Source organism: Macroventuria anomochaeta (assembly GCF_010093625.1).
Source record: "Macroventuria anomochaeta strain CBS 525.71 unplaced genomic scaffold BU25scaffold_4, whole genome shotgun sequence".
NCBI lineage: Eukaryota > Fungi > Ascomycota > Dothideomycetes > Pleosporales > Didymellaceae > Macroventuria > Macroventuria anomochaeta.
Window position 1 is genome coordinate 1,187,379 of NW_022985365.1, and position 21,172 is coordinate 1,208,550.

General features: G+C 52.4%; 7 protein-coding genes across 7 annotated transcripts; 3 read left to right on the forward strand and 4 right to left on the reverse strand.

The window, feature by feature from the left end:
• Window positions 1-488: 488 nt before the first annotated feature.
• On the reverse strand, window positions 489-2,237 carry BU25DRAFT_437472 (uncharacterized protein). Its single transcript, XM_033709008.1, has 2 exons — window positions 1,738-2,237; window positions 489-1,683 (listed from the first exon to the last, which is right to left on the reverse strand). Exons 1-2 carry the CDS (start codon window positions 2,119-2,121, stop codon window positions 829-831), a joined length of 1,239 nt encoding a protein of 412 aa, XP_033565977.1. The 5' UTR covers window positions 2,122-2,237; the 3' UTR covers window positions 489-828.
• A 550-nt stretch (window positions 2,238-2,787) lies between these two features.
• On the reverse strand, window positions 2,788-6,467 carry BU25DRAFT_332922 (P-loop containing nucleoside triphosphate hydrolase protein; the record flags this gene model as incomplete). Its single annotated transcript, XM_033702463.1, has 3 exons — window positions 2,788-3,134; window positions 3,194-5,009; window positions 5,067-6,467. The coding sequence occupies 3 exons, from the start codon at window positions 6,465-6,467 to the stop codon at window positions 2,788-2,790; spliced, it is 3,564 nt and encodes a 1,187-aa protein (XP_033565978.1).
• Window positions 6,468-10,475: 4,008 nt separating this feature from the next.
• On the reverse strand, window positions 10,476-12,766 carry BU25DRAFT_196890 (uncharacterized protein). Its single transcript, XM_033701059.1, has 3 exons — window positions 11,874-12,766; window positions 11,739-11,825; window positions 10,476-11,690 (listed from the first exon to the last, which is right to left on the reverse strand). The coding sequence occupies exons 1-3, from the start codon at window positions 12,301-12,303 to the stop codon at window positions 10,507-10,509; spliced, it is 1,701 nt and encodes a 566-aa protein (XP_033565979.1). The 5' UTR covers window positions 12,304-12,766; the 3' UTR covers window positions 10,476-10,506.
• An 860-nt stretch (window positions 12,767-13,626) lies between these two features.
• Window positions 13,627-14,498, forward strand: BU25DRAFT_196888 (uncharacterized protein). Its single transcript, XM_033701058.1, has one exon. It carries the CDS (start codon window positions 13,794-13,796, stop codon window positions 14,292-14,294), a length of 501 nt encoding a protein of 166 aa, XP_033565980.1. The 5' UTR covers window positions 13,627-13,793; the 3' UTR covers window positions 14,295-14,498.
• Window positions 14,499-15,381: 883 nt separating this feature from the next.
• Window positions 15,382-18,597, forward strand: BU25DRAFT_407434 (uncharacterized protein). Its single transcript, XM_033705534.1, has 2 exons — window positions 15,382-15,745; window positions 15,835-18,597. Exons 1-2 carry the CDS (start codon window positions 15,600-15,602, stop codon window positions 18,482-18,484), a joined length of 2,796 nt encoding a protein of 931 aa, XP_033565981.1. The 5' UTR covers window positions 15,382-15,599; the 3' UTR covers window positions 18,485-18,597.
• A 245-nt stretch (window positions 18,598-18,842) lies between these two features.
• On the forward strand, window positions 18,843-19,668 carry BU25DRAFT_407435 (uncharacterized protein). The gene is made up of 2 exons (XM_033705535.1): window positions 18,843-19,184; window positions 19,295-19,668. Exons 1-2 carry the CDS (start codon window positions 18,940-18,942, stop codon window positions 19,539-19,541), a joined length of 492 nt encoding a protein of 163 aa, XP_033565982.1. The 5' UTR covers window positions 18,843-18,939; the 3' UTR covers window positions 19,542-19,668.
• A 257-nt stretch (window positions 19,669-19,925) lies between these two features.
• BU25DRAFT_418545 (uncharacterized protein) lies at window positions 19,926-20,669 on the reverse strand (the record flags this gene model as incomplete). Its single annotated transcript, XM_033707878.1, has 2 exons — window positions 19,926-20,436; window positions 20,491-20,669. 2 exons carry the CDS (start codon window positions 20,667-20,669, stop codon window positions 19,926-19,928), a joined length of 690 nt encoding a protein of 229 aa, XP_033565983.1.
• Between the last annotated feature and the right edge of the window lie 503 nt (window positions 20,670-21,172).

Genomic DNA, 21,172 nt, shown 5'->3' on the forward strand with positions numbered 1-21,172 from the left:
ACGTCGCTGACAGCTGCCACAAGTCCAGCTGTCCATGATGTACTGACTCACTTGATAACCCATCGACGCCAGGCAGGCTCCCAGCTGCGATAGTACATTTGCTCTTCGAAGCCTGTTTGTGTTGGTGCCATATTCACGACGTTTTCGAGAATGCCGTACAGTGGCGTCTCTTGCGCTTCATGGAACCCCCTGGGTAGTCTGTCCAAGAAGACCAATCGCCGGTCATCGTCCATCGAAACGAGGCCCATAGTAACGAACCAATAGTCGCCAGCACCTCCTTTATCTTACGGTCAAGGTACACGATGGCTGGTTACATCATCGCACGGTACAAAGCGTACTTGATCTCGTGAATGACCACAGGTTCGAAGCAGACAAGTTCACGGCCTGGTTGTATATACAATCGACGTAGGTGTGGAGGGCGCCACGGAAGTCGTTCACATTTGGGAACGCAGCAAACCACGTCTTGAACCTTTCCGTCATGTCCGAATCGGCGTACCATCCAGGCGTGAAAATCGACTCAGAAGCTCTCCAACGTTACTGAGGCTCTCGGCTGATCATCCAAGTAATCGACTACAAACGTTTCGAACATCGTGATCCACGCAATAGGGTCGTGGAAGCGCTCGTAACTAGCCGCAGATTTCCTCAGCCGTAGCCAATTGAGATGTTGAGTCCAAGTTTCATGGATTTGATGGTTCGACACAGGCTGCATGACAGCGACCCCAGTCTATATACAACCGCCATCATCAGATCTACATATCTAACATGCCTGCCGCCTAAACGCCCACACCGCCGCAATGCCTGCCATAGAAGCTGTCATATACATTATCCTCAAATCTTATCGCCATGCGGCGCATAATCCCAGATGTGCGAAGAATCATACGTCTCCATCTCCTCTGCCCTTAATTTGGGATCGTCACCCCTCTTCCTCGCGTCTTCCCTCAGCTTATCAAGCTCAACGTCCATATCGCCAATTGTGTTCCTCAGCGTGTCCATTGTGAGCTTTTCAGCATCCGTGAAATCAGGTTCCTTGCCCTCCTCCTTCGCCTTGTCCGCGCGCTTGTTGAACTCTTCGAGTTGTGTCCATTTCGCGTTGCGGTCGTCCTGCTTCTTGACGTAGTCGTCGAACTTCTGGCGCCCGCCGAAGCAGATACCGTAGCCGTCGCAGTAGCAGGTATTCATTGCGGGGCAGTAGACCTCGTGGCCGGTGAAGATGTAGTGCCAGATGTACTCGAAGATGCGGCCAGAGAACTGGTCGTCCATGCCGGTTGTGAGCAGCCACTTGCGGTAGTGGATGAAGCGCTCGAGGGGCACCTGCCTGATCCTGTCGCGTGAGACGGCGAATTGCGCGCAGCAGATACCGGAGATGGAGGGCGGGATGGGCGCGCCGGGGTGGATCTCCTCCCAGATGCTCTTGCGCCAGTAGATCTCCTCCGGCTTGTGGAAGAAGTCGAAGTCGCCGCCGGGACGGTCCATGTGGATCCAGTCAGGGCAGCCAGGGTCGTGGTGGCATCGTACGTTCATGTACCCGAGGCGCGCGACGCGGTCGTGGTTCAGCCGGTTTACTATCTGGGCAGCGTCGAGGCCCATCAGCTGGTTGTTGTGCCAGGCGTGGCGGTGGGCGTGCATGAAGAGGGACGTGTCGGGAAGGTCGTCATAGTGGTCTATGATGTAGCTGAGGTACACCTGGCGCTCTTGTTAGCATCCTCTGTTTGTTGTTGGGCCGGCTTCACCGCGTACCATGGCCTCGCGGCCCTTGTTTTTGGGGATCTTGTTCTCCGCCTTCTCATTGTCCACCTCGTAGATGACCAGCGGCGCATGGGGAATCTCCTGCTGCATCCATTCCAGGTCCTCCTTGGTCGTCTTGGGCACCACAATCTTGAACGTGTAGTTGCTGCCTGCGGGCTTAGGCTGCCCGTCCGAGAAGCGCAGCGGTATGCTGAAGTCGAGGGGATCTACACCCGCGCGTAGCGACGACGGCCTTTCTGTCGAGAACGAGGAGCCGGGCTTCCATGCCGACAGCGACGTGCCTGTGCCCGACACGCCATGGTAGTACCACACGACCAGCGCAAGCACAAACGCCAAGAAGAGGAAGGGGACCAGCCGAGGTGGTCCGCTGAGCATACTGGCAGATAGAGCGGACCGTGTTTGCCGAGTGCAATTGCTCACGGCGCCAAAGTTGATACGCGGGAAAGGGGGGACAGCGCGGTCATGTCTGGGAGAGGGAACAATTGTCGACGTAAGCTTCTCCCCGTATCCTTGGTGGAGCTAGCTGTGATCTTCCCGTGAACGCCCCCCCTCCCCCCCCGTTTCACTTTCTGGCCCCTGCATTCCCATCACCAACGCAGAGCCTCCCTTCCAGGAACCAGTCTGGGTGTCCTGAACGCAGTCTTATCTCTTCCTGGCATCTATATAGACTCTACTGTTGTATCCATGTCGGTGCACACCGCTACATCGTTTGCGCTCACACGTACTGCTGTCTTGCGCGTCCAGTTCCCTCGTTGTTTGCCTTGCACCGCCCCCACGAGGCCCAGAGCAACATGTATGCGCTTAGTCGGTACTTTTCGTTGCGTTTCGCTGGCATGACCATGCTTTTTACTTTTGGCTTCTGGTGAAAAAGGTCACGATGACATTGCGAGTGCCTAGAGAAGGGGGAAATGAACGGTTCTTGTATAGTCCCCACTGTTGAATGCATGCGGAGATCGAAAGGGTTGATGACAGATCCTGTTCATTTGGGGGGTTTCCCCCAGAACTTCACAATGGGGCAGGTGCATCTCGTGCTTGCACTGACTAAGCGGCGGGTGTGCTCTTCTTACCACCTCTCGCCTTCCTCCACAGCCTCCCAACCCACCTCTCCTTGACACACTTCAGCACCACATATGCTAGAAACCGGTACACGATTGCGCAAATTCCCAGTGCCATGATATACATCTCTGGGTCCTTATCCAGCTTATACAGCTCCAGTACTTGCTGACCCGTGGTAATGGGACACTGCCCACTGATCTTCTGCCAGCCCTCGCACGTGAACTTCTCGTTGCGGAGGGTGTAGGGTGCCATGTTGCCAATTGCCCACTTCACGGGAGAGAGGTGGTTGAAGGCTTGCAGGAACGAGGGAATGGAGAGGGAGAGGACGCCACCTAGCGTTGGTGTTAGTAGACTGCTTTGAGTCCCGAGAAAAAGAGGGGGGTTTGCTTACCCATGACCTGCGCAACACTCAGGAACACACTCATGATGTTGACACTGAACCCAGTATGCGAGAACAATGTATTGAACGCAATTCCGAGACTCTCGCCACAGCTCGTGATGCAGAACGCGTTGTACGTTATGATGAAGTACGTGCTGGCGTTGCGTTCCAAGCCGACCGCTAGAACGGCGAGGACTGCGAACACAAAGCAGGAGATGAGCTCGAAGGGCGTGGTGATGGAGATGTAGGTCAGGAAGAAGGCCTCTACACCATAAATGCGATCATCGTAGTCTCGGTAGAACACATCGCGCTCTACTGGGTAGGTGGCGATGTTGTTCAGCATTCCCACGAAGTACAGCGGTGCGATTTCTACTAGGAAACCCACGCGGTTCTGGATAGAGAAGTAGTCGTTCTTCAAAGGCGCGAAGAAGAGTGCTAGAACTATACCTAGACCGACAACCTGCATTATACGGGCAACGATCAGATCGGGCATGCGGAAGAAGTTCTTTGTCGCACGACGAATGAGTATCGAGTAGGCTGCTGCGAAGCTTGCAGGTTCGCGCGCTAGGCTACCCAATTCGGCAGGCGTAGCAATTGAGCCCGTCCTTGTAGCTGGAAAGAGGTCAGGATGCCAGGCTTCAATGAGCTTGCGGACCTTCTCTCTGCTGGCTTCTTCTCGCGCTTGGTGTTGCAGGTCTACAGTAATGAGATCCAGTGCAAAGTCTGCGGGATTTACATGTCGAGGGCAGTCGTAGCCTTGAGCGGCAAAGTGTGAGAGCATCTGGGTCGCAGGTCCTGCGAATACGGGGTGGCCTCCCCGAGTGAGGAGCATGATATTGCCAAAGTGGGCGAAAATGTCTGAGCGGGGTTGGTGGATGGTGACGATGAGTGTGCGGCCTTCGTGCGCAAGACCAAGGAGGACGTCCATGATTGAAAGTGCGGTAAATGCATCGAGACCCGAGAGTGGCTCGTCGAGGAGCAGGACACGTGGTTCCGTGAGGATCTGTACAGCGATGGTCACTCTGCGCTTCTCACCGCCACTAATTCCTTTGATGAGATCGTTGCCGATCAAGTTATCTGCGCAATCTTTGAGACCCATCTTGAGGAGTATCTCTTCAGCCTTTTGGACTTTCTGCTGCTTGGACATCCACTTTGGAAGGCGAAGGCCTGCGGCGTAGCGAAGTGTCTCACGGACAGTAAGGGAAGCTAGCAGAGCATCATCATCTTGAGTGACGAACGAGCAAATTGAGTGCACAACGTCTTTGGATGGCGCAAGGCCGTTGAAGGTCATGGTACCGAACGTCTTGTATCGTGTCAAGAAGTCGTCTTTTAGCCTGTCAGCCATGCTGTTGAGTAACGACGTCTTTCCTGAGCCAGATGGGCCCATTATGACGTTCAACGAACCTGGTTGGAACTCTGCAGTGAGCGGTTTGAGGATGGATTTGGTAGTCTGGGTTCGCAAGGTTCGTTTCTCGATGTCCAAACCAAAGCCTTTGAGGCGGATATTGATCGTTCTCACTTCATCAGGTGGCTGCTCGCTCATCTTTTCTTTGCCTGCAGATGCGTCCATGTTGGATGGCCGAGCGCGAGCCATGGTGATCTCTGCGTTCCAGTACTTCAGAAGCACGGCTGCTCCAGCGTAAAAGGCGAATACATATCCAGTCAGAGCAAGGATCGGTCGCCATACCCAGTCGTCCGGAAAGCCAAGTGAATCCATGATGAACTCGCCGGTGTACTCTTTGCACACTTCGTCCGTACGTCCACCAACAGGACAGTCGTAGAAACTGCCTGTGAACTCGTTGGCGCATAGAGCTCCAAAAGCGTAGAACTATATGGAGATTAGCTTTGAAGAAACGCTGAAAAAGCCTTCAAATTCTCTACTCACCACGTAGGCCGTCCACTTGGTCCATCGTACGTAGATGGGAATGGTGTTTGACTGGATAAAGTACCCGCATGCCATGGATTGCAAGGTATATGCAAGATTGGCCACAAGACTGGCCCCTGCAAAGTTCCTCGAGACGGCTACACAGACCATTGCGAAGCACACAGCGATGTAGTGTTCCAGGAGAATGACGCTGAAGAACGTAAGGAACTCACCGCCGTCAGAACGAAAGCCGACCATGAAGTAATAAATCACTGAGAAGATCAGCGGTACAGGAAGATCTTCTATAAAGAAGCGAGCAAGTCGTCTTGAGACGAGAAAGGCAGGGATGCTGACCACACCCTGCCGCGCTTCTTCGTCGAAAAGCTGTATGTCGTCCGTAAGTCGGTACGTCTCGAAGAGTAGGATAAGATAGCCTTGGAGCGCGGCTGCATTGTATAATGCACCCTGTCGAGAACGAATACCAGACAGCGATCCATCGACATGCAGAAAGATCCAACCTGTGATGATCGCCATGCTGATGGCCTCCAGAAGACTGCCGAACATGCCCATCGGATCTCGTATCGTTACGACCCAAGTTCGCGCAGTGAGCACTCGGATCTGTGGAAGCATGTCGGAATGTCGTGGTGTCAATGACTTCGACTTGGGGTCGACAGGAGCAGCAACATAATTTTGATCACTCTTCTCGCTAAGCGTCTTATCGCAATGTTGTCTCCAAGCTGCTTTGATATCTCGGACTCTTCCTTCAGTAACAGTCTCGGCTTCTCCGCTCCTGTTATCGACACTGACCACATCGATGAGATGTTCCGCGGGATTTGTGAAAGGTGGCATCTCATGGCCAAGCTTTGCGAAGTATTCGAGACAGCCCTTTGCGCTGCCTGCATACGCTGGACTGCCTCTTGTGAGTAGGATCACATTATCGAACAGACTCCATATCTCAGACCGTGGCTGATGGATTGTCACGATGATTGTCCTGCCCTTTCGAGCGAGATCTTGCAGCGTCTTGACAACTTGATAGGCGCTTGCGGAATCAAGACCAGTGGTAGGCTCGTCCAGCCATAGCAAGCTTGGATTTGACAAAAGCTGCACACCCAGGCTCGTCCGTCTCTTCTCACCACCACTACAGCCTTTGTGCGCATGGTTCCCTATCCGGGTTTCTGCCGCCTCCTTCAAGCTCAACTCTGCAATGACTTCTTCGACTAGTTGCTTCCTTTCAGCTTGAGTAACCGAGGGCGGGAGCCGGAGTTGCGCAGCGTATGTCAGGGTCTCTTGAACGGTCAACGTCGGGAGTAGGATGTCTTGTTGTATCACATAGGCACTCTTGATACTCGAGATATCTTCGCTGCCGTTGAACAAGGTCCGACCAAATGTTGAGATTCGGTTTCCCCTCATGCGCCCGCTCATCTGGTTGAGTAAGGATGTCTTGCCACTGCCACTGCCGCCGAGAATGGCAGTGAGCGTTCCGCTTGGAAGGTTGGCTGAGACATCGTCGAGGATGTTCTTTACGTGACTTTGGTCCGTTGCCGCCTTCTTCTTTGAGAAGAGTTTGGCAAACGCATTGGGTGACTCGTCAACAGACACAGAGAGATGCTCGAGTCGCACCGAAACGGGTTCGACTTCGCGCAAGGAGATAGCATTGTCGGCGTGAGATGTGTGAGACCGAATTGGGTGAATCGACTCGGGAGGCGGCTGCTCGTGTTCGCCGATCTCCAGTTCTTTCGCAGGGACTCCAGCCTCAGCGTCTCGCTTGTGGCTCCTGTACTCGACGTTTGCCCTGCTCTTTTCTGTTGACTCCATGCCGCTCGGGATCAGGGTGGCGTGTTCATAACGAGTGTGCGAAAACAAAAAAAAGAGCAACTGCAGTCCACACGTCCACCGCCTGTCATCTCACTCGAATGCGCGGTGACAATGTCTTGGACATCGCTTGCCAACCGAAGTTGATCACCCCTGCTACGCTACACCGTATCTAGCCAGTAAACCATCTTCTTTACGAGGAGGCACAAGAGCCAGAACATCACTCAACTCACACTGTCTCTTCAATATGATACTGAAGGAACACATCAATCAGCCACTTGGGCTACGAAATCAGCACTTACTGATCTTGAGCTGCGTGAGCGGGAGCGACCAGCCATTGTGTTCAAGCCCCAACTCCGGGCCGCCGTTGCACTTGTAACGGCCCGCCTATGAAACAAAGGACCATGTCGCCTGTGCAACGTGAAATTGCTTCTGGCCGCAAGATCTGTGGGGTTGCTGACAACTCCACTCCGCACTGGAGAATCTGGGGGCGGTTGCACGACAACTCAGGCACCTTCAATCTGCGAAACGTGAAGCACAGATCCGTGAAGCTGTGCGACCTCGGAATAGGTGATGACATCTCCTTTCTTCGGCTTTAGCTCCTTCCGTTTCCTGGTTTGATCTTGACTTGTTGGTGCTTTCGCTGTGCAGAGGTCGTTGCGATGCAGCCACTGCAGCGACGCCGGGACGCCGGCTAGCCAGACCCTAGCCTGGTTCTTGGCATGTGTGCAGCAATTCCTCCGCCCGTATTTTTTGCGGCCCGTTTACTCCATTTTTCATATTCCTGCATCTGTCAAACGTTCTTCTAGCTCTTCAATCTCACAGGCGAGGAACCATCTTCTACTGCCCTTTTCAACTACCGGCCCAATTACTTAAAAGAATTGATCGTGACGACACGAATCAGCGCCGGCTCAGAGTTCCAGCTCATCACACGATACGGAGGCCGGAAATATACACCCCTTTTCGAACCCTTTTCTGCAATTATGGAGACGGGAATCCGTGCATTCATCTTTAATCGATCGTCCAGCCACGGCTCTTGATGCCGGACGTATAAATCTTGAACATCGCCGCAGACCCTGAATACTCAATCCTACTGGTCCGTATATTGACATTTCGAAATCATGCATTTGCATAAACTGGAATTGCACAGAGTTTGAGGATGAGACTTTGAAAGATGCCTCGGCATGTGACTTTCGGCTCTCATGACCAGCCTCTCAGTGCCATGCAACGCCCTCCAGGACAAGATCAACTTGTACTACCTCTCCGGGCGAAGGTGGCACCTGCGGCTCACCGCAACACCGTTCAAGCCACGAGCCAGCCCCTATTCGAGGTTACACGGCTTTAGATCTGGCTTTTGAAATCAAATCTGAAATCATTCTCTACACCGACACATCCGGAAGAGACGGCCTCGACCCAAAGCTTCCCACCACACCTATATCTCGCAGTCCACAACCGATGACCTCTCAAGCCATGATCGCTTACGCAGCTGTCAGCTGCAGGTCCGCAAGGTGTTTAGTTCGCCCAACCAGCAACCCTACACTTTCTCATGGCGATCAGAAAACCGTTCGGATTAACAAGCAATTACGACACCAAGGTGTCCTCGTGGGCAGTGCATTAGCTTTGCTGACATCGGTGAGTGCAGAGCAAGCGGTGAATCCACAGTATCACTCTTCTCTGATCTCGCATTATGACCTGCATTATCGACTTCGATTGCGAGTCTATGCAGGCACCATCGAATTGGAGTTACCATAAGCCTCAGTAGCGTAGTAAACTTATTGGCGGGCTAAGTTCCGTTTAAGGGCTCACCTTACATGCAGGGTGCCCTTTTGGGCAGTGGTGGAATGCTGAAAGCGTAATCGATGGTATATCACGAGGCATTCATGGCTGTAGGGCGGACATGATCGAGGCCACCTCCACAAACGGTGTGCGTATTCGGGGCTGACTGCTGCTGTCTTGGAACATTGCTTATCGGAGTCATCCGGAACTATGACGATTATAGGGGAGGATGTGCGATCTAGAGTTAAGGGTCAGGACATCGGATATAGGATCAAGTTATTGGTAGGAAGGATTCAGGATGGCAACATCCCGGTGATATGTTTTTGGTTGGAAATGTGGAGACGGTGGTCTGAGAGCATCCGGAGGCCACATCAACGGCAGTTGATGCGCTCATATTGTTTGAAGATTCAGATGGGCATCAGATGAGAATAGTTACACCCGGGTCATGTCGGGAAAGTGTAAGATGTCTTCCTTAGGTACCGCGCAATACCGATGTACCTTGTACTTTTAGCCCTGAGAACAATTGTTCAACATTAGAACCCATCGCCCAAGCTCCCGAGCTGCGTGGGGGTATGACACTGATACTGATAGGGACAAAAGAAGGCCCGACAGCGAATACGCTACTTTCCAGGATGCATTTGACGCAGCGCCGAACTTATCGTGTAGATGTCGGTTTCTCTGGAAGGTGTCCCGAGGCGTATGCCCGCAAACGAAGGACCAAGGAGCATGCCCTGTACGTTAGCAGCAAGCCCCTCCAGTTTGTGCAAGCTGGAGACGCTACCCCCACGCAGAGCACGCAAGCCGGACCGCGAAGCTGAACCCAGCAGCGATCTTCCAACGGCCGCATCGCGTTCGGAGGCTCCTGACGAACAGCGCTGAATTGGATGACCCTTCATCTCGTTCACAGGCTGCAAGTGCTCGCCCATCGGCTAAATGCAGGATCGTGCAACCATTGCGCTTCTGAGTGTTCACAATGGCATCCTCAACCCCTCAAAGATCGCACAACGTCCTTTAGCAGACTTGTCAAGCATATTTGATCTGATAACTTGGTGGCAAACAGACCATACTGTGGTCTGTGAACGAGGGCACATATAGCAGGGAGGAGATCTAATCACCTATCGGTAAGGCTTTGATCCAGATTTGATTTGATTTGATTGTTGACAAGTCTGGTCCTTAGCAAAACGTCTCGCGGCTGTCGAAGCTCAGGATTGGAGGAGAAACCGTGCCGCGTGGCAGAACGAAATGTCGACACGAGGCTCTAGACACAACGCCGTGCAGCATGCCAACTCCTCACCCTGACACCTCGGTCGATCGTCATCGATCCACAAACAGAACGCGGAAGAAGAACGCTGGGATTCAATGTTGGGATGTGTACTCTAGCTGCATTTCAATCTGCGCAGCTACATGTCGTGAAACCCGACTGTACCAACCAACATGCTTGCTATCTCTAGCTACAGATAATGCTTGCAACGGGAACCGCCATGCCATGTGTGTGAATATGCCTGGCTAAATGCAATGTGTTTGTGCAGATCGAAGATGCAAACCGACCCGCTAAACATCGAAATGCTATGTGTGCGAAAGAAACCGCCGCAGAACCATACCGAAGTAAATGCGGTAAAGAAACGAAAAACCCATTCGTCCGTCCAGAATCCTACACAGTGCACCGCCCGTGTGGTGAGAACCGTTGTGCCAGCCCAATGCAAATTGCGCCGCAATCATGCCTCGAAGGATACCAGCCATCGTCCAGAAAAGCATGCCGGAAACAAGAACATCCTTCGTGTTCGATACTCCTTTTTTGCTCCGTGGAAGTAACCGTGATAATGCAACAATGAAGAAGCGAAGTAAGAAGACCGAAATGGTGTGTAAGTCCGTCTCATGTAGCAAGGAAATCCCATCCTTTTTGATTGATGATCTTCTCCCAGTCCCATGACTCTTGATCTCCAGCGTCCATGAGCTTCCAGATGTCATCGACGACTTCTTTGGCGAAGCCGATGTTTCCGAGTCCGGTGCAGGCAATCAGGCCTGAGAACGCTCGGTTGATCTCGACGCGCTGCTCTTCCTCAAACGCCGCGCAGCCAATGAGGAACAGTGGCAGAAGAACGTTGCTCTGGATCCAACCTTCTGCAGGCAACTCGTTGATGTATCGTATGCCGTCATCTACAGCGCTCTTAATGTATGGATGTGGATGAGAGCTCTTCGTTGTACGGTAGAGATAGACCCATGTTGCCTGACGATAGAGCATGGAGATGGTGTAACGAGGTGTGCCAGGTGTTTGTGGACAGACCCAACCACGCAAGCCTGAGTCGATGGCATGTGCAGAGAGTAACGCTTCGTAATCCATGGTTGGCTCAAGTTTGCTGTCGATGCGTGACCGTAAGCGCCGCCTTAGGTTGCCGATCTTGGAAATGAAGCCGAAAAGACCATCAGACACACCGATGAGGCCGGCGGTCTCGGGGTTGATCTTGAAAGGCAAGCTGAAGTCATCCATCATTGGCACATCAGTACCGTCCATGGAGGTGATCTGACTTGCAATCCAGTGGTAATAGAAGAACTCATCAAAGAGCGACTGGAACTCTGGGTTGGCAGACTTTTGGCTCATCGCAATTTGTTTCGCGGCGACCATATGCATCCTGTACTCGCCAGATGTGTTTCCATCGCAGATGGAGTGCAGGAGGTGAAGCAGTATCTGAGCAACATTAGAGTCCTCGTAGACCATCACTCCACCTTCTCCGGCGTTCTGGCGCTCAAGATCATGTTTTAATAGCTGCAGGGCCTTGCCACGATGGAATGCCTGTCGGTCCTCATATTCCTGGGACGGGTTGATCGAATACATGTGCGAAGCGGACAGGCACAACACTGAGTGCATCAGGCCTTCGTGCTGCAGTGCCATTGGCAACAAGATCTTGGTGAAGGGATTCGTTGCTTTGTCACCATGCAGGGTAAGGACGGCGCTGGCTCTGTTGGCGAAGTGTTGCAGGAGCGAGCGGTCGAGGTCGCTCTCAACACCTTCCATCAGAGGTGGAAGATCGAACTTGATGTCTTCACTTCGTTTCCGTGCTGCGCTACAGTCAGCTTTTGTCATCGATAGGATCAATCATGACAAACCTTCCGCTGCCCTTTCTTTGCCACTTCTCCAAATCTCCAGGGGCTTGTAGCCTTCGCAGTGAATATTGTTTTTCTGGCATGATAGGCCTTTGTCTGGTTAGATCGGTGATTGCTTGCTTGAGTGGCGACACTTACAGAAAGGTTTAGTTTCGTCACACTTCTTCTTTCGTTTTCGACATGTTGTGCAACCTGTTTTCGACCGTGCTTTGGCCTGTTTCGAAAGAGTTGTGGGCGAGCGGGGCGGGTGAATCCGGGGTCGGCCACGAGCTCGTCGTATTCGTACGGGCTCTGTTGGGGAGATAGGAGTTTCATCCGCCTCTTCTTTAACATCTGCTAGTTCGAGCTCTGCCTCCTCTACCTTCGGTATAATATCATCAGGACTTGTGCGTGAATCCCGTCGGCCGTCTGATTGGGAATCGGAAGTCGAGAAGATGTTCGGATCGAAGTTGGGTGTCGTAAGGGGAGAGTCGCTGGCGGAGGACATGGAGGGCTGTGGAGACGAGCTGGTGCTCAAACGAGAGTGAGCGCCTGACGGCGAAGGGCCGAAGGAGATAGTCGAGATCATTCGGTCTGATAGAAGCAACTTCGAGTGCTATTGCCGGCGATTAAGCGACATTGGACGCACAAGTCGTTTGTATGCGTCGTGTATGCTCGTAGCTTAGAGCAAAACCAACTGCACCAAGGCTGAATCCAGTGTAGCAGAGTATACGACTTTGCAACGCCTAGGAGCTTTGCACTACTACCGCTAAATGTTGCTTGCTTCTGAGCCAGTAGTGAAACAGGACGGCCAATATCTTTCCGAGGATACAATGGTATTGTTGCAAGATAGCTCACGCGGTTCAGTTTTGGAGCCTCGAGTAATTGGGCGGTTTGTTGCGTGAGAGCGGGGACTGCGTCTAGCGAGTCGCGGGCGCGGACCAACAACCAATGAGACGTGGTGCAACGAACTGCGAAACTGCGTTTCTCGGAAGACGATTGAATCCGATGGTAACCTTGAAGTAGGCAATGGTTGGCGAATTGAAGGACTAGTTATGTGGCAATTCTCCAATGCTCGTGATGGTGGCAGACGCAAGGAGGAAGTGAGCTGCGCAATCGTAGGGAGCTATAATCGCTTGAGTAGGGAGGTAATACGACTTTATCGACTGGGATCCAGGTAATAGAGTGCTGGGCGCAGAATGGGCGAGAAAGGTAAGCCGGCGTAGTTGAAGGCCAGGTTGCACGACACGGGAAGAGACGACAGGTTATAGTAGTCGAGTCAAAGTAGCGTCGCTGCAACGACGACGAATTCGCCTCTAACACACGATGGAGGATGACCCTGGAAGTAGTGGTTCCACTCTAACCAGCGCACCGGGCCGCCGTCTACTTAAAGCAGGGAGCAGACCGAAGCTTGCAGAGGAGCAAACGCACTGTGCACGTAAGGAACTGTGTTGACGTTTGCTCAGAGAGATCAGGAGCTGCATGTGGCTTCGAAAAGAGTGACTGTTGTGAGCGCTAGCTGAGTGATACAGAAGTGTCAACCCTCGTGGAAATGTAACGTGCTGGTAAAGCCGCGCGGGCCTTACTGACAGACATGAATCGCTTTTCACCGGCCGCACACTGGTCCTCCCACGCCAGCTTCGACATGCGGTTGGTCAGACACACCCTGGGCGGAAAACTGATGATCCAAGATGAACGGCGGCGGAGAGTGCAGAGGAAACGCCGAAAAACTCTCTGCTGGCCCATCGAATTATCTGATTAGCCCGCGAATGACAGCCAAGGTTTATTCATCTTGATGGAATCCCTGAAAGTGACAATTAAAGACGACAGCCTAACGCCATATATTCTACGGCCGCGCATGCAGAGGGTTAGTGGGACACGATCTTCCTGTCGACTTTGAGGCGTTTCTAGCTGATAATCAGCCCCACAACGAGAGACGCTCATAGTGTTGTTACTCCTCCTGTCACTATAATGTGTGACCTGACGACATCATTCTCGCGGTCAATATCCGGTCAAATGATGGCAGGTCCAGACGTCCCTCGCTCCTGACAGGAGGTAGCAAGCACGGCAGCTGGAAGGATGGGATGTGAACAGAGATGCAAAGACCGGTTAGTCGGCGGTGTTGAACGTTTCGAGCTTTCAGCCACGTTACAAGGATGGCAAGGGCACGCAGATCTCTTCACAGTTGGAACTGGCCCCGGTAGGTTCAGCGAGGCAACGGCCAGCCCAAAGTCTCTTGGAAAGGTCATCTCCCCGCATGGTGGAGGTGCTCGCTTGCGCCCGTCAGCAAAAGCATCAAATGTTATTCGCAGTGATCTTTTACTGGCCCAGGCGAAATTGACCGAACAGCACCTCTGCAATGCAAAAATTCTTGCATCTGCGTACAAACCTCATCTCCCGTCGATCAAAGTCTCTAAAGTAACATGTTTGATGCTGCATCGGATCCGGGTTTTCAAGACTGGTAGTGCGCGGAGTGGAAACGCGGACGGACTGACAAACTCAAAAGAGCACGACCCCGAAGTTGGCTCCCAGAGGGTTCCCGCACTGATCTCGGCTGGTACCGAGGAGCTCCGACGATGACAGCTTCCGGCTGAAGTTGTGTGATCAACTTTCGACACCAAAGTCTACCAACTTGAATCGCAGTTGCAAGATGACATCGGATATGGCTTTGCCGAGATCTGTCTGTGTGACACTGCTAGCTCCTTGCGCAAGAATTGACAAGCATCTCACCACAGACGAGGGTGAATCAGCCCAAAGATATCAGCGTGCTAGCATGAATCGGAGGTAGTCTCGTCCAAGGGTGATTGTCTCATCACGATGTGGAGCTGGACACCCTGCGCTATCGCCATCATGCCGTTTTCAGCGAAACGCGATAATTCCCAGGATGGTAACCTGCCAGCTGACGACTGTCATGACGCATGAGTGAATGAGGGATTTGTGCACAACATTCCTATCTCTTTTGAGGGTGTACGACGAAGTTTAAGATGTATGAGCCTCTCGAAATATCCGACCCTGCAGCGCAGTGACAGCGGAGACCAAAGAAGGATGACTTACATTAGCCAGCTTATGGATCTTTTGGTACAATACAGAGCGGGATCAGGCATCCGAGAGAGGGCCGAAGGTGGAGTAAAGAGACGAAGCGGGTGTGACTTGCATATGTTAGCGGCATGCACTGACGCGGGGTTTGCTTGGAGCATCTGTGCCGTCCCATTCGTCAACCCCATTCGACAGGACTACAGCTACATGAACAGCCAATGTTAGGCCAATTCAGGTTGCCGCCTTACAACAGCTTGCGTATGGAACTTCCAGATCTTCTGAACCTTCGGCGCGTTGACTTAGACATGATTGATATCCTCAGGCAGAGAGTTGGCTAGCTGATGTCTAAGGCAACATCGAACACTGCAGGAGGCAGGGGTAATGGGTCTGATTACGTTGTACAAAGGATGTTTATCTGCAGGATGGTGGAGAGACTGATGTGCAAGTCGTACCGTCGTCCCGCTTTCGAAGAATGGTAGCGATCCCATCACGTGGTTCTCGTTGTACAAGATCCACCAGTCGACATACGGCATATTTCAAGTAGCTACGGGCCGTATCATCGTTCACAGGAGCCGAAATCGAGATTCGATTTGGTGCAACGGACTGCCCGTCATGATATTGTTCCCTCACAGGTACCTTCGCAAAGTGTTTGCTCGGGTTGCAATGTTTGCATGAGGCTCTGGCGTCTTGGCATACGCTAACGGAACAATGAATGGCCCGCGGCGCGTCTCCATTCATTCATGCATCAGAGCAACCATTAACGCGCCGTATCAACCTCGACCTTGCGGCAGGTCGCTATGTTTGCGTAAAGCCCAGTCGCATGCATCTGTTTAGCTGACTGCCATCACTATGTTCAATTTCACACCTTTGCTCGGTGCGCAATCTGCGTCGCCAGCATCTCAGTCACTGCTCGAGTTCGATGGGGGCGTGAAGGTGCTTATCGACATAGGCTGGGATGAGAGCTTCGATGTTGAAAAGCTCAAAGAGATCGAAAGGTAGGTGCTGCTCAGTGTGCAGGCTCTCATGTACAGCTGTATATAGACGAATGAATACACAAGAACAAAGCTGATTGTGTTGACTCCAGACATGTCCCTACGCTCTCCTTCATTCTGCTCACTCATGCGACTACTGCACATCTCGGCGCATATGTGCATTGCTGCAAGAATATCCCAACCTTCACACGCATACCCGTTTACGCAACAATACCCGTCATATCACTAGGACGAACACTTCTTCAAGACCTCTACGCTTCCACGCCGCTCGCAGCCTCCATAATTTCGACCGATGCCCTTAGCGAGTCGGCATACGCGTATCCATCTGCACTCCCAGGTGGAGACAACCCAAACATACTGCTTCAGGCACCGACACACGACGAGATTGCAAACTACTTCGGCCTCGTAAACCCCCTCAAGTACTCGCAGCCACGCCAGCCGCTGGCATCGCCGAGCTCACCACCTCTTAACGGTCTCACGATTACCGCATACAGTGCAGGACACACACTGGGAGGCACAATATGGCATATACAGCATGGCATGGAATCAGTTGTCTATGCGGTGGACTGGAACCAGGCAAGAGAACACGTGCTATCTGGAGCTGCTTGGTTAGGCGGACCTGGAACTGGTGGATCCGAAGTGTTAGAGCAGCTGCGCCGTCCTACTGCTTTAATCTGCAGTAGCAAGGGATCAGGCAAGCACACGAACATAAAGGGCAACCAACGAGACGAGGCTCTCTTGTCTATGATTCGGGATACCGTCGCCAGAGGAGGGTCTGTTTTGATCCCCTCTGATTCTAGTGCTCGCATTCTTGAGCTGTCGTACCTCCTCGAAGAGACATGGCAGAACGAAGCTAGCAGAGCAGACAGTAATAGCCCGCTAAAGAACGCCAAACTGTATCTGGCAAGCAGAACAGGTGGTGCGACAATGCGATACGTACGAAGCATGGTTGAATGGATGGACGAAGGCATCGTAAAGGAGTTTGGAGCCGGTGGTGCAGCAGACGGTCAGGAACAGGGCAAGAGCCGGACAGGTGGAAAAGACGACAGAGGCGCAAGGCCGCCATTCGACTTCAGGCATATCATATTACTGGAGCGCAAAACACGTGTAACACGCATGCTTGGCGAAGCGGAACCGCGTGTCATACTGGCGAGCGACACATCTCTGGAATGGGGCTTTTCGAAAGATGCCATCAAGAGCCTGGCATCGGATGAGAAGAACTTGATCATTTTGACAGAACGTGTTGGTGAACTCAGTGGGCAAGAGAAAGGCCTGGGAAGATATCTATGGGAAATCTGGACCGAACAGAACGCATACACTGAGCAAGGCTCATCGACAACAGTCGTCAATTCTCTAGGTCAGACTTCTGTACGGGCTGCTCGAACCGTAGCACTTGTAGGCGACGAAGTGCCTCTCTACCAGCAACATCTGGCAAGACAGCGGCAACTGCACCATACCATGGGCGGAGATGCTACTACCAACATGGAGACCACTGATGTTGTAGATGACCGATCATCAACAACATCAGAGAGCTCAGAAGACTCAGAAGATATGGTACATCCACATCAAGGAAAAGCCCTCAACACAACGGCTACCCTTCGCCATGCTCGCAACAAAGTCGACCAGACTGACGCCGAGATGGGTGTTAACATCCTCACCCGGCGTAAGAATGTACACGACTTTGAAGTTCAGGGCAAGAAGGGCGCTGACAAGATGTTCCCCATCATTACCAAGCGAAGACGTGCAGACGACTTCGGAGACCTCATTCGACCCGAAGAGTTCGCCCGCGCAGAAGAGGAAGATAACGTCCCCGGCGAGCCTTCACGTGGTGATGCAGCAAAGAAGGAGAATGCAGTTGGTCAAAAGAGGAAGTGGGATGGTGTAGCAGACGCACCCGCCGAGCCAGACAGCGAACCAGAAGATGATCCAGACAAGGTCGATGGGCCCGCAAAGGTCGTTATCGAGTCAGAAACGCTCGATATTAGGTGTCGCATCACCTACATCGACTTCTCCGGCCTGCACGACCGCCGCACCATTCAAACCCTCATCCCCTTGATCAGGCCTCGCAATCTCATCTTCGTCGCTGGCGAAGAGACAGAAACCAAAGACCTCGCAGAAGAGCTCCGGAAGACACTAGCCTCCATTGAAGCGGGCAGCAACATCGACGTTTTCACCCCCGCAGTCGGCACAATGGTCGATGCTAGTGTCGACACAAACGCTTGGTCCGTCAAGCTATCGCGCAGCATGATCCAAAATCTGCGATGGCAGAAAGTCCATGGTCTGGGTGTTGTTGCTATTACTGGACGCTTGCAGGCCGCGAGTCTCGAGCCACCCCCGAAAGAGGAGGAGGACGAAGCTCCAGCGAAGAAGAGAGCGAGACTTGAAGCTACGCCTGCTGTGCCTGTAAGCCAGGAAGCAAGCGATGACACACCAGTCTTGGACGTAATACCGACAAATATGGCGACTGCTGTGCGCTCTGTTGCTCAGCCGTTCCATGTGGGTGACTTGAGGCTCGCTGATCTTAGAAAGCTCATGAAAGCTTCTGGCATGGAGGCCGAGTTCAGGGGCGAAGGCGTGCTAGTCATCAATGGCACGGTTGCAGTAAGGAAAACAGCAGCAGGAACCATCGAGGTTGATGGCGGAGCATACAGCTTTGCTGATCCTAGGAGTAGCGATGCAGCTACGTTCTTCAAGGTCAAAAGGAAAATCTACGAGGGCTTGGCCGTCGTTGCTGGCGGTTGAAGCCTGCATGGTGGTGTCTATCATCGGTGCGGTACGTCTTGGAGCGAAAAGGATTGATATTGGGCGGTCGTAATGTGTTATTGAGCCATTGCGGATTGAAATGATACCATGACAGTGGTTATGCAATAGATCAGTGATCACTTTCGACCCTGCTTTCTGATACGAAGCTCCACTAAAGTACTTCAGTGGTCCTCGATGTACAGCATTCAAACGGAATAGTATTCTCGTGGGCGCTGGAATTTAATTGAACCGCAGCTTCTTCATTTGACACCAAGACGAGGATCTGTCAACAAACGACCCGCTCATGCACATAAGCTGCAGGGACCACCCGAGGTTTTGTAACCCATTTACAACGCCCCTTCTCCATTGCTCTAGGAGCTCTTTACCCTTCTACTTACTTCTGCGAGACAGCACATCTGCCCTCTCTGTCGCAATATACTTGCCTCAGTTCAACGATGCGGCTGTTCATCACCCTCCTTCCGCATCTTGCCCTCGCCTCGCTGTACAGCAGTCATACCGCACAAGAAGTCATCAGCCTTCTCAACCTCCAGCCCAACGTCGAAAAAGGCTATTACCGCCAAACATTTGTCGACGCGCGCACAACGGATGGCAACCGCTCCGTCTCTACCGCGATCTATTACCTCCTTGAAGGCAAAGCCGGCTTCTCGTACTGGCACAGGGTAGATGCTGTGGAAGTGTGGTATGTCACATTCCGTTTCCTACCAGATGTCCTTCTCTCCTTTTCCGACGCTTCGAGTCAGTGGTTGTGCTTGAAGCGTTCAGTCACGATACGGGTGCTAATGCTGCTAGGCACCACTACGCTGGGGCTGTTCTCACGCTGGAAATGTCCTGGGGTAACGGCACTGCGACCGAGCGAGTGCTGCTTGGTGACGATATTTTCGGTGGCCAAGAACCGCAAGGCATTGTCCCAGCGCATCGATGGCAGAGAGTGAGGAGTTTGGGAGAGTGGACGCTGGTTGGCACGACGATGGCGCCAGGGTTTGCTGAGAATGGTTTCGAGATGAGAGAGGATTGGATGCGTCACAACGATCGTTAAGAAGGCTGTGAGGTGCGACTTGGGTGCGACCATGAAAATGAATACAAGATCCATGGGACGGTATACGTGCAGAAACATGTAATTGCTATATACTATTTTGGTATGTATAGTTACAGCGAAGGTAAAGCGTCTTGTCGCATTCTAGGTCCCCATCTCTGTTCCCACTCTGATACTACGTACATGAAGCAAGTCGAAAGGGCGATCCTAAGCACAACCAAATCACTACCAAATGCGCCAACGACCATGTCCTGAGAGGGTCACGCACCAAAGAAGATCACCAGTACACCGAGGAACGACGTAGATGCTGTAACGCTAACGTATAGCTCTATACAAGGCACTGTATGAGCCAGAGGCCTGGCCGTATGGGTTGAGGTGCCTCTACAGTCAGAAGTGTCGCTGCGTCTTGGCTTGCGGTTGCTCTGCCTCCTCAGCGTCTTCCTCCTCCTCCTCTTCTTCTTCGATCTCGGTCTCGGGTGACCTTCTTCTCTTCTTGTTCAATTTGTGGTGTACTGTCTGGAGGTGTTCTTCCATCTTGTCTTTCCTGCCATTGAAGCTGCGGCCTTTGCTCTTCTTCGAAGGCTTCCTGGAGCGTTCACAGCCTGATACCGGACAGAAGTACTCGATGATCTTATCCGCATGTACGTTGGTGTAATGACGTCTGAAGTCTGCCTGCCTGCCAAAGCGCAGATCCTCACAGCCAGGGTCGGAGCACTGGAACTTGCCAGAAGCCAGGACATGTCCAGTAATCCTTTCTGACTCCGAGTCAGATGGTGGAGTTCGCTTGCGATGACGCTTCTTTGAATGCTCAACAGCTGGAGGCGATTGTGATGTCGGCGAATGAGAAGACAGAACAGGACGAACCGTTGTCTTGATCTGCGGATCGGAGAGAAAGGTACTGTGACAATTGTAAGTCACGAATCCGAAAGGGTCATTGGCCGTCTCAACTTACTATGGACGATGGCGATGGCCAGGATAAGCATCCGACTTAGCGCGCGGGCGAACTTGTAGCGTGGAAGTTGTCAGGTGGTCTAGTTGTCTGTGTGGTTTATCGTTAGATTGGGGATCGCAGGCCAATGTGTTGCGTGAACGTTGATTGTGAGAAATCGTGTGCGGACCACCGTAGACCATGGAGTGGCCGCGGTGATTGTGCTCAAAGGGTCCGCCGAGCAAGTCGATGTGACTTCTCCAAGGTCCTCTCATGTCCTTTCGAGATCTGGCGCTGCTCATATGGGGATGAACAAGATTGATCCATTCTGGCGTAGATGCTGTTCATGAGAATGCTGCTGGGACTTCATGTAGAAATGACGAGCAAGGTGGCTGCTACCAATGGGTATGGTTTGATGAGAAGCGATGCAGTGCACAGAAGCAGATTGTTACGGCAAGGCGGTGACCAAAGTTGAAGGTGTCCATGTGGTTTGAGACCCATGGGCAGGGTATTTATTCGATATTTTGCGAGTAAAGGTAGCGATGTTGATTGGGTCGTCGTACAGAATGATCCCTCAGAAGCAGACAAAGAGACTCTTAAGGAATAACCCACCTATTTATCTAGCTCCTAGTGTCGACAAACTGGCTAATTTATGACCATGACAATGTTCAGAGTAATGGCAAGCACAATGACCGGGGAATGCAGA

Bases quoted from the DNA above. Each gene is read 5' to 3' on its own strand.
- BU25DRAFT_196890 (XM_033701059.1), bottom strand. From the start codon at position 12,303: ATGATCTCGACTATCTCCTTCGGCCCTTCGCCGTCAGGCGCTCACTCT. The intron at 11,826-11,873 runs GTAAGTGTCGCC...AACCAGACAAAG, and splicing joins TGACGAAACTAAACCTTTCT to GCCTATCATGCCAGAAAAAC. The intron at 11,691-11,738 runs GTTTGTCATGAT...ACTGTAGCGCAG, and splicing joins CAAAGAAAGGGCAGCGGAAG to CACGGAAACGAAGTGAAGAC.
- BU25DRAFT_437472 (XM_033709008.1), bottom strand. From the start codon at position 2,121: ATGCTCAGCGGACCACCTCGGCTGGTCCCCTTCCTCTTCTTGGCGTTT. The intron at 1,684-1,737 runs GTACGCGGTGAA...CAAGAGCGCCAG, and splicing joins ACAAGGGCCGCGAGGCCATG to GTGTACCTCAGCTACATCAT.
- BU25DRAFT_407435 (XM_033705535.1), top strand. From the start codon at position 18,940: ATGCGGCTGTTCATCACCCTCCTTCCGCATCTTGCCCTCGCCTCGCTG. The intron at 19,185-19,294 runs GTATGTCACATT...TAATGCTGCTAG, and splicing joins GTAGATGCTGTGGAAGTGTG to GCACCACTACGCTGGGGCTG.
- BU25DRAFT_196888 (XM_033701058.1), top strand. From the start codon at position 13,794: ATGGGATGTGAACAGAGATGCAAAGACCGGTTAGTCGGCGGTGTTGAA.
- BU25DRAFT_407434 (XM_033705534.1), top strand. From the start codon at position 15,600: ATGTTCAATTTCACACCTTTGCTCGGTGCGCAATCTGCGTCGCCAGCA. The intron at 15,746-15,834 runs GTAGGTGCTGCT...TGTTGACTCCAG, and splicing joins AAGCTCAAAGAGATCGAAAG to ACATGTCCCTACGCTCTCCT.